The sequence below is a fragment of the Aplidium turbinatum genome, chromosome 8, assembly GCF_918807975.1.
Source record: "Aplidium turbinatum chromosome 8, kaAplTurb1.1, whole genome shotgun sequence".
Taxonomy (NCBI): Eukaryota; Metazoa; Chordata; class Ascidiacea; order Aplousobranchia; family Polyclinidae; genus Aplidium; species Aplidium turbinatum.
The window spans coordinates 3,726,632-3,740,871 of record NC_137479.1 but is presented as its reverse complement, the minus strand read 5'-3'; the positions used below and the strand labels follow the sequence as shown (position 1 = coordinate 3,740,871).

General features: G+C 36.5%; 1 protein-coding gene across 1 annotated transcript in view; it reads right to left on the bottom strand.

Moving 5' to 3' along the window:
* Positions 1–14,240, bottom strand: part of LOC145775300 (protein strawberry notch homolog 1-like) — a 30,081-nt gene extending 15,841 nt beyond the window's left edge. The window contains exons 1-11 of the mRNA XM_082586566.1: positions 14,053–14,240; positions 13,613–13,862; positions 7,577–8,313; positions 6,944–6,977; positions 6,014–6,072; positions 4,112–4,214; positions 3,390–3,599; positions 3,140–3,224; positions 1,817–1,907; positions 878–1,039; positions 529–641 (exon numbers count right to left, since the gene is read on the bottom strand). Coding sequence (XP_082442692.1) covers positions 529–641; positions 878–1,039; positions 1,817–1,907; positions 3,140–3,224; positions 3,390–3,599; positions 4,112–4,214; positions 6,014–6,072; positions 6,944–6,977; positions 7,577–8,313; positions 13,613–13,862; positions 14,053–14,229 — 2,021 coding nt within the window. The 5' untranslated portion in view covers positions 14,230–14,240. The remainder of the gene's footprint in view (positions 1–528; positions 642–877; positions 1,040–1,816; positions 1,908–3,139; positions 3,225–3,389; positions 3,600–4,111; positions 4,215–6,013; positions 6,073–6,943; positions 6,978–7,576; positions 8,314–13,612; positions 13,863–14,052) is intronic.

The following is a 14,240-nucleotide window of genomic DNA, read 5'->3' as shown; positions in this document are numbered from 1 at the left end:
TAATCACGCGCAATTTAGTTCAAGTTTTACGTCACAATGTCTGGCTTTGATCTCCGAGTAATATTGATACGGCAAGGTTGGTTACTAAATAAGATTATGCGAGTAGGCTATTACAGCAAGATGCAACAAAATTTGTTAAGTTTTGGTATTACAGTAATAAAGAAAAGACCCAAGGAAAATTCACTTTCGCTCACATGACACGCAAAAATAAACTTAAAGAAAAAAGCCTGTGAAACTTTATCAGCTACCGCAGCCTACTTCTGTTTCTTTTGTTTTCTCAGGAGCAGCGCTCTTGTTGCAACAAGTAGATCTTTTAATTGAGATCGATCCGCAATGAAGGTCAAACTAACGCAAATCTGAACTTAGAAACATTTGATTTAGGATTTTTTAAATAATTTGCGGGGGGGCAGCCACCCCGAGCTAAATTCACGGGGGGGGGGGGGCGCTGCCCCCCTCCGCCCCCCTGGAGTCGCCGCCTATGCTGCATGTGACTATGTGTTGTAAACTGTTGGGACAAAATTACACTACCTGGCATTGGGGAGTTGTTTCTGAAGCTCAACCACCGTTATTCCAGTCTTGGTGGATTTCCCAGCACCGGATGGTACAAGGTTCTTCGCCTTGTGGCACTCATCAAAAATAATCTGGAAATTATCAACGGTTCAGATATTTAATGCAAATGGCACAGTGCAAACTTTATGACTATTTATTAACTAAATAAACTATGGATAAACAAACATGTTCCACCGTCATGATTCGGTGCTTTCAACATGGAGCAACTCACAAAGTGGAAGTCTTGGTTCCAAAAACTCCCTTTCATGACGGAGGTAAAACTTCGACATACTTTTTAGCGACAAAGCATGACAATCTACCCACTCACCACTCCATCAAAATCCTCCCCGCACCAATGAAGAATTTGTTTTAACCGAGTGTGGTACTTAGCTTGGGAATGGCTCTCTCCTATCAACGAAGAATACGTGGAAAATATAACCCCCTTCTTCACTGCACCGTTGTTTCGAGCGGTAATCTTTCCGTATTTGAACTGTAAAAAATAAATTTTTGCAATCAAAAAATACTAAAACATGACGTATTCTTTGCGTTTCCACATTGAAAGCGAGATGTCTTATTTTCATACACTATCGCGGGCTGCATCGTAGTATGTTAATGAAGTGTGCAGGTTCATTATCATTAACTCATAATATATTGAACTGTGAATGACCAAGAACTCCAGTATCCGACGTGTTGATTCACTGTTCAAATTAAGATTTTGTTGGTAGTTTGAGCTTGTAAAAGTTGGTTGCAACAGGTAGTTTGCTACTAACTTCTTCATCAGACTATTGACACTATTTTTCAAGGCAAGCTACAACAGCACATGGTTTATAAAAAAGTTGCTCGAGCCATGGCAGAACACCTCATGGTTTCAAGCGCATGTTTATTGTTTACAGTTGCCTTGCATAACTTAACATGCGCGTAAGACATATTGCGGTCAAGTAGGAACACATTGCCCGTGGATTCGTATCCCGAAAGTACTCGGTCATCTGCAGTGCCACTCGCACATAAAATAGCTACCCATATGCAGCGCTTAATTTTAGGTAACAGTTCATTTATATTTATGTTTTAACTGCAGCTGCTTTGGGTTATTTCCAAAATACATGCGTTTAAATCAAAAGATTTGATAAAGGTAAAAAAGTTGAAAGCCATTACTTTAGAAAAAAGTAAAAGCAAATCATCCCAATCAACATCCAAACGAGAGACCACATATCTAGTTATTCTTCACCCAAAATAGCATATAATAATTCAAGACAGATGAATGCCCTACCTTGTTTAGAGGATAAACCTTTATATGCTTCGCTCCAATATCGCGTAAGTCTCGTTCCGCGTCGTATCGCAAATCGTTGGAGACGCTAAACCTTCAAGATTAATGGAGAATTGTTAGCCTGAAACAGATCGTTCTATATACACCTGTCAAATGGCAAGAATTGTCATTTATTGTTGGTTGTGAGTGGACTGGAGCCTACACTCCTTTAGAAAGTTTGTACTTTGATAAGCTTTCAGATGTGAAGCTTTCTGAAGTACATTAGTATGAACATACAAATTGAAAACAGTCCACCTTGAAATTCTTATTTCACAATAGAATTACGTAACAATGTAGCAATTATTGTAAGCGCACAAAAAACAAGTGAAATAGCACAGAATCTTCAGCCTTAACAGATCCGCGATATGCCAATTATGAAATGCTCCACAAGAGATTTATAGAAGCACGGAATATCCAATTTTCTTTCACAAAAAGGAATAACTAGTGTTGCCAGAAAGAAGGAATAAAAGGAGCCACCAGATGAATTACAAACCTTTCGGCGAAATTATTATTAGAGTAGCCTAAAACTTGTCGGAAAAAAAGATTTCAAAATAATGCAAAACCATCATAGTGCTTGCAAATTTAACCTACACAAAGAACTTATAACCGGAAAAGAAATTACAGGTGTTAGCATTTGAAACACGAATCTATATATACATTCCTGAACTGCAATTTTAATTTTATTCAATGTTCCTGTTGTCAAATGCATAGTGAAATATTTTCTAAACCATAAATATTAAAAAACCTCATTGCAAGATAACACAATCAGAGATTAATAAATTTTGCGCAACTTTAAATTTTGGGCTAGTTTTAAACAAACAAAATTTTGGCGACCCATAATTCTATGAAACATTGTGTTCCATTAACAACTCGAATGCGCGAAGGCTGCTACATTTAAGTATATAACAACAATACAGTTACTTTGATCAATCTGCTTGCATTATTATTTAATAAACGAATACATGACTGCAAATGGAACAATTCATAAATATACTGCAATGACTGACAATAATTCCGAATATCAATCTTGTTCAACTGAATCAAGCGAACACAAGTGAAACATCGCAGCTCACCGATGTCTGTTGCCAAAATTGTTCAAGAAAAACAAGTAGTTAGTCTGAATTAGAACCACAAAGCAGAGCCCATTAAGTCAACGAAAGTTCGTAAATAATTTTGCGAGGCGAACTATTACTTCAACATTGCATGATGTATTCAAAAAATGACGTCATAATTGCTAGACCAAGACATCGAAACACTTTCATTTTGGAAATATATATAGTTAGTTACCAAAGCGCCCGCTTCCTCCCGACCAGGTAGTTTTCATAGATGATTCCAGCAACTGATCTGCCTTTACCCACTCCTGCTCCATCACCTGTGACGGAGGAACGCGGTATGGTTGGTTTGTTTATATTTCAAGTTTGTGTTTACAAAAGCTTTTAGAATAATGAAGTTGATTGTTATGATTGCAAAGCTGTTGACTGTTTAAATTGCAAAGCTGAACTTAACTCAATTGATACAGCAGTGTTATAAAATATACCTATCAGATATCCGGCCCTTTCGCCACTGCGAAGAAACGTGTTGTGCTTTTGCGAGGCGTACGTGACGCACTCGAGCTGAAGAGCCGACAACCGGCAAAAGTCAATCGCCTCCTTAGGAATGGAGAGACGGTAGTGGACATCGGGAGGGATGATACTGGCAAGAGAGCTTGTCTCCACAACACTATCAGGATGAGGAAGCCCTATTTGCACTGGTGAAGAATAAAAAAATTGTTCAACAAAACCCCTTAGATGTTGGCTATACCGTTTCCTGCTACTTAATGGTTCACATTTCCAAGCTACTTATTGCTGCATGTAAAGATGACATCAAGCATCTTAGATATGTTAAGTCAGGGTGGGTGCGGTTGAGATTTGTACCTTTATAAGAAATTTGCCGAGTAGAGAATTTCCTTAGGTAGAGAAATTTATTGGATATTTCGGTATACCAGATTCCCAGTCCACATAGAAACGTTGCTCACATTCAGACGTCTCACGAATGGAGGCAACAAAAATGAAAACTTGTTTTTTAGCTGTTGGCTTTGAAATCAAATCTCAAAATATGCTGAACTTGCAAAATGTTTAGAATCCACAAAATGGGATACAGCAAAATATTGCAATGAGTGTGATGATATATAAATGTTAACAATCAATACTCCTGTTGTTAATACCGCAGTGTGCCTACGAGTATCGGATACATTAAATTGAAAAAAAGTAACATGTTTACATTTGCTAGGCATATATTCAGCATATGTTTGGGCATTCTGCATGCCCGATTCCTCTTCCTTCTCATCTTCAGCCACTAATTCCTCCCCCGGATGCTTGGCCATCTGAAAGTGAACAAAAATCATGAAAGTTTCAATGGGCTACGAAGGAATGACACCAACACTGTAGCTTGCACACTCAACCTATGACATGTTTTAGCTGCAATTCCAGTTTCGCTGGCATGTTATGGGTATGTTTTATGTCTACGACATTGAGTGGCAGTCATGTAAGCGCCAGGCAGTTTAGATGATTGCCTCACTGGGGCGCCGAGCAGTTTAGGCCCTATTTTGAGACAAATCTTTTTATTGTTTGCAGGTGGTTGCCAAAGGGTGATATATTTTCACACGTAACGATCGCACGTAGCCGCTAGGTCTGATACTGCAATATCATGCAGCAGTATCGCAACATGTTCATCCAAAATTGCAATGAAATCTCGTGTGGGCAGGATATCTCTCTTTTAGAACACAGGGGAGCATTTCATGAAATGGATAACAGTAATACACTGTACTAGAAAGAAATAGGGAGGGTGTCATTTTGACTATTGACATATTTTGAAAACTAAAATTGTATCAATTGAAAACTGTTTTCCATAGAATAGCTTCTTTTGTGACTTTTAATCCATTACTAAGCTTGATTCAGTTCGAAAACCATTCTTTAGTGGATTACAAAAAGTGCCCAAACTTGCATTGTTTGCCTTAAACGACGGGAGGTGTCTTCAAGACACTCTGTTGTACAATGGACTTACAGGTCCCTACACAGCTACAAATGCTTTTATAAAGGTAATATGTATAATAAGCCAACATGTAAAGCTAAAAAATCAGCAACCCCTCAAACCATGTAGCTCCACACACAGTGAAAAGTACATGAGTTTACAGCACTTTTTTTATTTTAAGAAAAGGAAATGCCTCAAAAGGCATCACTAAGTGTAGAAGGAGGCCAACTGCAGGCATTTCCTTTTCTTAAAATAAAAAAGTGCTGTAAAGTCATGTACTTTTCACTGTGTGTGGAGCTACATGGCCTGAGACTAAAAGGTTGCTTACTTTTTAATTTTCATCCATTGACTTACACCAGTTAGCTTGTACCCTTGAAAACCGTTCCCTTGCATCTTAGACCAATCTGACAGATGCTGAATGCTGATGTGTGCATCACCTCTTTTTTCTTACAAATTTTATACAAACTGTTTGCATCACGCTTTTACGCATAGGCAAAAATTGCAATGACAACTTCTTCATATTTTACTACACTTGTTCTGAAAGGTTTGACTTCTGTGTATTGCCAAAACTCAAAACAAAATCGACTTTAACATCCATTGCACATCTGTCATTTTACGTAAATCACAATTTCAGTCTTTCTAGTGTCAAAGCAGCTCTCGCATTAACTGCAATGTGTTTACTTTTTTGATTGCAACTTGTGTAAGCAGACATTTTATGTAAAGAAACTCAAAACATTTTCGTATTGGACGACTTGAACTTTTTGTATTGTTTAATACAAAATGTTCTTGTGACAAGCAATATTTAACCTATCAAGACGAAAAACATAGAACTGTGACAACAGTTTTGAAGATGAACGATGTTACTAGGTTGTCAAATGTGATTGTGGGTCAGTCATATCTGATCGCGCTTAAATGTTGTGTGTCAATCAGGAATATGCAGACAATTGCGGCAATAAAGAATACCACTGAATGACTGCAGATGGCCATTGTAGAAATTGCAACAATTGAAACTTGGATGTCACATTTCAACTCAAGAGACTGTTTAATGAAACTCCTGGAAAACTTTGCTGCGTAATTTAAAAATTATTTATATTGCCATCACATAGGCTCTAAATATAATATGTAAGGACACTGCACAAGTATTCTACTTACCGAAGGCAGGGATAAAGTTCTTGGGAGAGCACCACTTCCAAATAAAATGCTTTTTTCTGATAAAAAATAGAAACTTTAAATTAATACATCAATTTATTAGAAAATAGTGTTTTTAAATGAAACATCTAGTCAACTGCCCAACAGAAAATGCATCAAACCGTATGTACCGTACCACACATGCAGTTTACCTGTAGTTGGCCTGTCATTGACTTGGGTTAAATCAATGGTAGGAATGGAACTCGTAGTACGTTTCAGGTGCTGAATAAAACAATAACACACAAAAATAACTGTATGGCAAAAAATTTACTTTCACTATTTCAGAGAACAGAAATTTCACCCATATTGACCAACAACTAGAGAGAAAAGGTCAAGGATGTGTCTTAAGTCATTTTAAAAGACATTGTATTAAGTTTACACATCAGATTATTGCATCTGGTGGCTCAAGCTTTTAGGTGTGTGTGGATTGTGGATTCAAGTTTATGACTTTGGGTAAATCTTATATTTTGTGTCATTGTAGTAATGCGCAAACACACATGTTGTCTGTAACATTGGTATTAAATGTAAGTTTAAGTAAACCAAAAAAACAACAAAAACAATACATCGGGCTGATAAACATTGCCAAATTTGCCAAAAGTATACTCTTAAAAGGACCCCAAGAATTGAAATTTAAAGCACCTTCTTTAAGAATGCTTGGTTACCTTTAAGAGTGCTTCAGTTGGAACAATAACTATATAATATGAAGTAGATATTGCCAAGGAATGAACATCCAGCCTCTGGCCAAAATATTGCCTCTGGTGCATCACTTATTGCCCCATCATGAATTGTGAATTTATACAGAAGTGGAAGGCCATGATGATGAGTTCTGCCATGGCATAGAAACAGTGACAGACTTCTGTTATCTGGGTGATCGGATAAATGGAAGTGGTGGATGTGAAGCAGCGGTGACAACAAGGGCAAGATTGGGCTGGGCAAAGTTCAGGGAATGTGGGGAAATGTTGTATGGCAGAAAATTCTCACTAAGGATGAAAGGGAAAGTATATCGGAGCTGTGTGCGGCCTGCAATGCTATATGGTAGCGAGACATGGATATTGAGAGAGAGTGAACTGGCAATCCTGAGAAGAACGGAAAGGTCAATGGTGAGAGCAATGTGTGGGGTGAAAACGAGAAGGGAAAAAAGGACTGAAGAATTGTTGGATATGCTAGAGATGAGAGAGACCATAGACCAACTGGCAAGGGCAAATGGAGTAAGATGGTATGGACATGTGATAAGGAGGGAGGAAGGAAGTTTTCTTAGAAAGGCACTAGATCTAAAGGTGGATGGGAAGAGGAAACGCGGTCGTCCAAGAAGAACGTGGAAACAACAAGTGAAGGATGAATTTAAAAAAGTCGGACTGAAGGAGGAAGATGCAAGGGACAGGGTGAAATGGAGAAAAGGGATTAAAACAATTGCTGCGCGGAAACAATCGGCCACCCCCACTAGTGGGGAACAAACCGACGATGGATTATGATGATGATGATACAAGTATGAAACCACTATATTTATTTATGCACCAATATACTTACATCATACAATGGTGAGCTCCCATTGATAGCATCAATCTTTTTGCGATAAAACCTAGATGAAGGCGCTTGCGAGGAAATGGAATGGTTATCCGACTTTAACAAATTGCTGACTTGTTTATTGGTATCACTAACCACCACAGAGTATGGCGATGCAGGTGGTGTTTCAAAATCAGAATCCACAGCCTTTTCAGCACTTTCCACAAACATACTTCCCAAGTTCAAGCAAGGTGGGTTGCAATCTTGAGTACTACTCTTGGTTAAAGTTAATTTCATTCCAGAACTGCTAACAGGATTGGGCTTGGAAATAGGTTGGACTGAACTTTGCTGATCCAGAACATGACTGGTTGCAATCGTCTCCAGTGAAAAAGATTTGGATTTGACTAAGTGGGGAACATTATGGGACGTTGAGCGAACTACTGACCCAACAGGAATTGTTCTAATCGTTGTTACTGTTGCTTTATGGTTTTTAACAACTTGTGCTTTTTGAACAGGAATCAGTATTGTTTTACCATTAACAACAGTTTTTTTAAATGTTATATCAGAAGCAGATGAAGTCTTTTTAGCGGCATTTACACAGCCTTTCGTAACATCGTGTGTGGAACTTTGTAAACCATCAACAGATACAGGTTTAGTGAGAGCACTAATCACACTGCCTCCCACTTGAGTGTTGCTTGTTAGTTTAAAATCTGATTGTATAATGTTGGCTTTCCCAAGCTTGTCGATCTTTACTATTGAACCTATAACATAAAATCGTCATATTTTCTGAAAGCACATCAAATTAAAGAACACAATACATGAACAATGAACATAATGAAAACAATTTCTCAATTTAAAGCAAGCAGCGACAGCATAATACCTAACCTACTAATATACCATGACTTCCATGAAATGAAGATGTTTTGTTCATTTCATGCTCATTAGCCTATATTATAAAACAAAAGCCAATACTGCAGACAATAAAAATGTTTATAAAAAAAAAAACTTTTTTCCTTATCTTGTCAGGTATTTTATGGATTTATAATGCATTAGAAAGAACAGCAATTGTATAGCAACAGGAGTGGCCAGCATATCTGACTTATCATCACTGAGACACAACCAGTCGATTGAATTTTGTGTTAACTTTTGACTTGACAAGATTCATAAAAAGTGTGTTTTTCAGTGAACATTTCTGGGACAAAAATTATTGAGCAACTCAAGACAATTCACTTGGTTAGATAAATTCAATAAGGTTTTGGAAAGTATAAAAACAGAATATATGTGAAACATGCCTATTAAAGCACATTATGATGTAATAAGTACAAGCATCTACGTGTAAAAATCAAAGAACACCAGGCTAAAAAACCGGTACCTCAGCAGAGAAGTAACAGTAACTTTCCAGATTGATTGCTTCTCACGTTAAAAAAATACGCTAATATTCTTACAAGGGTTATTACATAAATTCACTGCAGCCTAGCCTAATCTATACTTGGATCAAAATCCAAAATCTCAAACTAAGTCCTATCTAATGTTAAGTAAAACCATCGGTTAAGCATATCTCGGTTAAAAAAATAATTCGAATAATAGTATTAGAATTTGCTTCTGGTTAGCATACTTCTTTCATTTCACCGTATAATTTTACTGAAAAGCGTATGTCTCTCTTTTAGTTCACAAAATTGTTTGCAATGTTCATTGTTCAAAGGTGAGACTGAGACACATACATGCAATCAAAACAAAGACAAGTGTCTTTAAACCCATGCCATAATCTTATGTGCAAGACATGGCACTGCAAACGGGTCTGCTACTATTTGGCTAGTTCCCTATTTGGCTACAGTCCATTTCGGCTAGTCCGATTCAACTAGTGCCCTATTCGGCTAGTCTCACGAAGCATTGGAAACAACATTTTTATTAATTTCTGTAGGCTAGTATTAGCGCTTGCTGTTTGATGTTAATTTGCATTGTGACATCATCTTGACACATTATTTTGCAACACACAATCCAGTCTCTGAATATTATAAACACTTGCAGTAGGCCACTAGGTCAGCCAGTGCTGAGATCTTAAGAGCCAAGAGTACTTTTCGAGTACATAGCTTTGACTCTTACTGCTAAGTAGCTGGTTTGGTAGGTAGGCCTACTTCAGCCCTACAATTACATGCATTAGACATTTGTAGTGATTTTCAAGCGAAACAGAAGTGTTTTGTTACCGTAGTTGTTCGACTATGTTATTGTTCAAAATACATGTAAAAACTTACACGCGAATTATTAATTATGGAGATTAGCATAAATTTAATGCTCTAAAACAAAGTCATATATTATCATATATTTCAAAAAATAAAGTCATATTTTTCTTTTTTTTTTAGGTAAAAAAATGGCCCTAGTAAGTAGTAATAAGTAATAACACAACGTCACTATCAAAGCAGTTATAATTACTAAGGTAGGCCAGTCCGCGGCGCATTCCCAGGTCCAGCGTCAATGCAGGTAAACAATGGTTGCGATTATTACAATTCAAGTACTTGACATTTCTTGGCACAACATTTTCTCAAATGATCAAATTCAAAATATAGTCATCATAACACACATTATTACCTAATTTGTTGCCGCACAAGTGTGGATGCGAGCCTTGCATTTCTCATCACATCGAGAACAACGCCAGTATTTCTTAAGCCTGTCTGCACAATATTGACTACGATATTGAGCTAGTTGAAACATGTAGCTATCATGTAAAAAAACCTCTACATTAGAAATGATCTCTCTGTTATCATTTTTAATGTAAAAATTCCTTTTGTGGTCCCTTTGTCTGGAACAAATATAAACTGTGCTGTTGAAATTTCCGGTTTTAGTTTTGGTCTCAATCTCATCATCATGATTCAGAGTAAGATTTTGTTAGATGATTCACAAGGCTAATTGTTCTGTAGAGTGAGCATTCTGTTGCTACGGTTTTCTTTGGTAAAGTTATGAATATGGAACGTACCATATCACTAGGGATGTTTTCGGTGTCATAAATATGATTTAAGATCTCAGTGGTTAGGTCTATACCCCATTCATCTAAAGCTTTGATAATTTCAACTATAAAATAAACGATATTGTGGAATAAAATACAAAATTCTCTAAATAAACAGAAGGCGTCGTTCGATTTAGAATTTTGTAATAGTTGAGGATTCTAACATTTCAATTTAATAGATCAAACATTTTTCGCTAAATTTCATTTCAATTTATTTTTCTTTGTCGGAATGCAAAAGAAACAATATTGTGGAATGAAATACAAAACACAATTCAAAACTGTAGCCAAATAGGGAACTAGTCGAATGAGACTAGCCGAATCGGACTAGCCGAAACGGGCCATTTCGACTGCAAACATACAATTTTCACACAGCTGGGCTTTGTTAAAGCAAATGAGTAGACAAAAGGAATAATCACACTTACCAGTAAATATTACAATAAAATGTGAAAGAGATTGATGAACTATATACCTCCTTTGCTTGCTTTAATGTTGATAATTCCTCGTTTTTTTCTATATATGGTGTTTGTATTTCCGTTTTAGTGTGATTATTTGTTTTTTGTTTGTTCAAAGTGTGGTTATATATTTGTTTTTGTTTGTTCTTTTTTATTATTGTTTTATTACTGTATTACCTGCAACAGGCTAGGGTGGCAGCTGACATAGATGACCTTACAGGTTTTTCGTTGCCATCATGTTGTGCTGATAGACACTCAATTTGTATGTACTTCTTATTTATTTATTTATCACCAACAAAACAATGAACTAAACTCTGAACAATAAAGAAGTTATAAATACTTTTGATGTCATCTGTCAGCAACTGACCTTCCTAGGAACAAGCATTGGACAAATTTTTTTGGCTTGAGGGAAGTGTTGGAAAGCATGTCCAAAAGTTTATAATAATAATAATAATGGTGTTGCAAGCACAGCAGTGCTTTTTCACCTTCATAACTTACGTAGCAATATTAAATAAATAAATAAAAAAACGAAATAGAATACCAACAAGGAAGTCATAAACAAGAGACAAAACACCAAGAAAAACGAGTCAATACTACCTAGAGCATACATATCTTATTAAAGGCACAGCATAACACTAAAATCAAACAAAAAACAACTGGGGCTGGAGACACCTTATAAGATAGAATATAACTGTCAGTAGAGATAGGTATACAATACATCATACAATAGTGGGCTACATACGTTATATACTGTACAAGTTACAAGATGTACTGAATGTTAACATTAGTGGAGGCGGCCAGTACTTGCAAAATATGACTACCCAAGTGGGTCAAATTTAACTTCTCTATTTCGCCAGTGGTGATCCAGTCTTGCTTTGAAGCTGTTTAAACTAGGTGCTGTGACAATTTTCTCGGGTAACTTATTCCATTCATTAACGATCCGATTCGGAAAAAAATTTCTCCGCTTTGTTGTTTTGAAGGTACTGACTTTTAATTTAAGTTTGTGACCTCGAGTGTTGTGGACACCTTCATGTAAGGAAAAAATTTCTTTTTCATTAACATCATAAAAATTTTGAAGATACTTGAAAGTTTGAATCATGTCATTTTGGAGTCTTCTAAATGTTAGTGTTGGTAGGTCTAGTTTTTTTAGTCTTTCTTCGTAAGGTAGGTCATGGACACAGGGGACAAGTTTTGTTGCTCGGCGCTGCACACTTTCTAAAGATACAATGTTGTATTTGAGGTATGGGTGCCAAATGGTGTTGTTGTATTCTAGTTTGGGTCGTATTAATGTTTTGAACAGGATAAGAAACATCTTTATATCGAGAAATGTAAATGATCTCTTGATTAATCCAACAAGCCTGTTTGCACCAGATACCACCGTTTGAATGTGGGTGTTGAAGGTTAAATTGTTGTCAAAAATCACTCCAAGGTCTTTTTCATTCTCAATGCATTTGAGGATTGTAGATGTTCCACTGGTATTTGTAAATTTGTAATCAAAGCTGGGTGTGTGCTTCCCAATAGACATTGTGGTGCACTTTTTTGGGTGAAATTTCAATTTCCATTTCTTTCCCCATGCAACAAGTTTATCTAAATCGCATTGCAAGGACAGGCAGTCATATATGGACTTAACATTTTTATATCAGAAAATTAAATTTAAATCAGAAAACTTTGGAATTTTTTTTTGATTGACCGTACTGAATAAAATTACTGTTATGAAATGATCGTGCAGTTTTGTTAAGTTGAAGAACATTGCAAACTAACTATTTTATGAGACAATTTAAAAGATTTGAAAAAGAAAACCTTTGCGATTTCAAAACAAACAAGTGAGCAGCTTTTTTCTTCCACACCTTTATTTTCGTAGGCCACGTTCAAATGCATAACTACACAGCAGCTGTGGAGAGTGGAGCTAAAAATAACACGCTTGAAACAAAAACGCCAGCGGTCAAACTTCGTGTTGTGATATCAAAGAGATTGGTAACTTGGTAAGATAAAAAGAAGTCCGATCGCCACCTTTTGCAGAAAAATGCGATGATCATACATGCTCTGGGATGATAACCTTCAATACGGTATTATATATGTTGTGTACATATAGCAGAACTAATAAACTACTTTAAGTTTAATCAAAATCATAAACAGTTGGTAGGATTGTATTATATATATGTATCAGTTGTGATGTACATTGCAGCCTATAGTTAGCACATGCACATTTCCAGCAATAAAGCTCATTTACAAAAACCTTTTTTTGAGCAAATTGGTTAAGTAAATGTCTGAGAAATAAAAATACAATTAACCAATTTCGTCTGTACTCTGTAGTACTAGATTAACTGAAACATGACTATACTGCTTAGTGCTGAGATGATGGTAAATATGCGATAAATGTAAATCCATTTACAGCAAAACTGTCAAAGGAAAAGGTGGCTCAGTGACTTCATTACCGAACCGATTGTTAGTAAATGATAAAATTTCTAGTCGACTATAATCGATGAGAAATAGGCTACCTCTGGAGTCTGGTATAGGAAGTGAGTGCACAGTTGTGAATTATTAAAAAATGCACTAAGTACAACTACAAGCTATTAACTACACTGAAGTATATGAATGTAACCATACCAGCTTTCAGTGTTGGAAGTTTAAGAACTTTTACTCCTGAGATTACTTTGCAACCAGGTGGGGGTTTGGCTAATCGAATAGGTTTCACAGTTTGAAGGGGCACCTTCGGTGTGGCTGTGATAACAGGAGCTTCAGGTTTGCTTGCAACTGCGTTTGAAACAACTGTCACGAGCCTGGCTGGAGTAACCAATGGAGTACATGTCACTGGTGTGGATGTATCAAGAAAATTTCCTAATGATTCGCTTTCAATCTGTGAGGATAAACAAAAGTGTCCACTATGAAAAAAAATCTGAAATATAACTTGACAAATTAAAAAAACACTTGGACAAACCTACATAACACAAACTTTTCATCAAACAACAAATGTGGATGGACTAGTGTACTTAACAGATAACAACAAATGGTTTGTTAATCACGTTACAAGCACAATTAATACTCACATTGTCAGATTTAACTGTTAATGCTTCAAGTAATGGATCCTCTGGGTGACCAGACACCATCCCACTTCCAATAGTTATCCCATGACTGTGGGAAGATAATATATCACCATCCATAAGACCACTTTGATTTAAAGCAGCAGAAAGTAAATCCAATGAACCTCCACTTGCATTTTCCATTGTTCAATGCA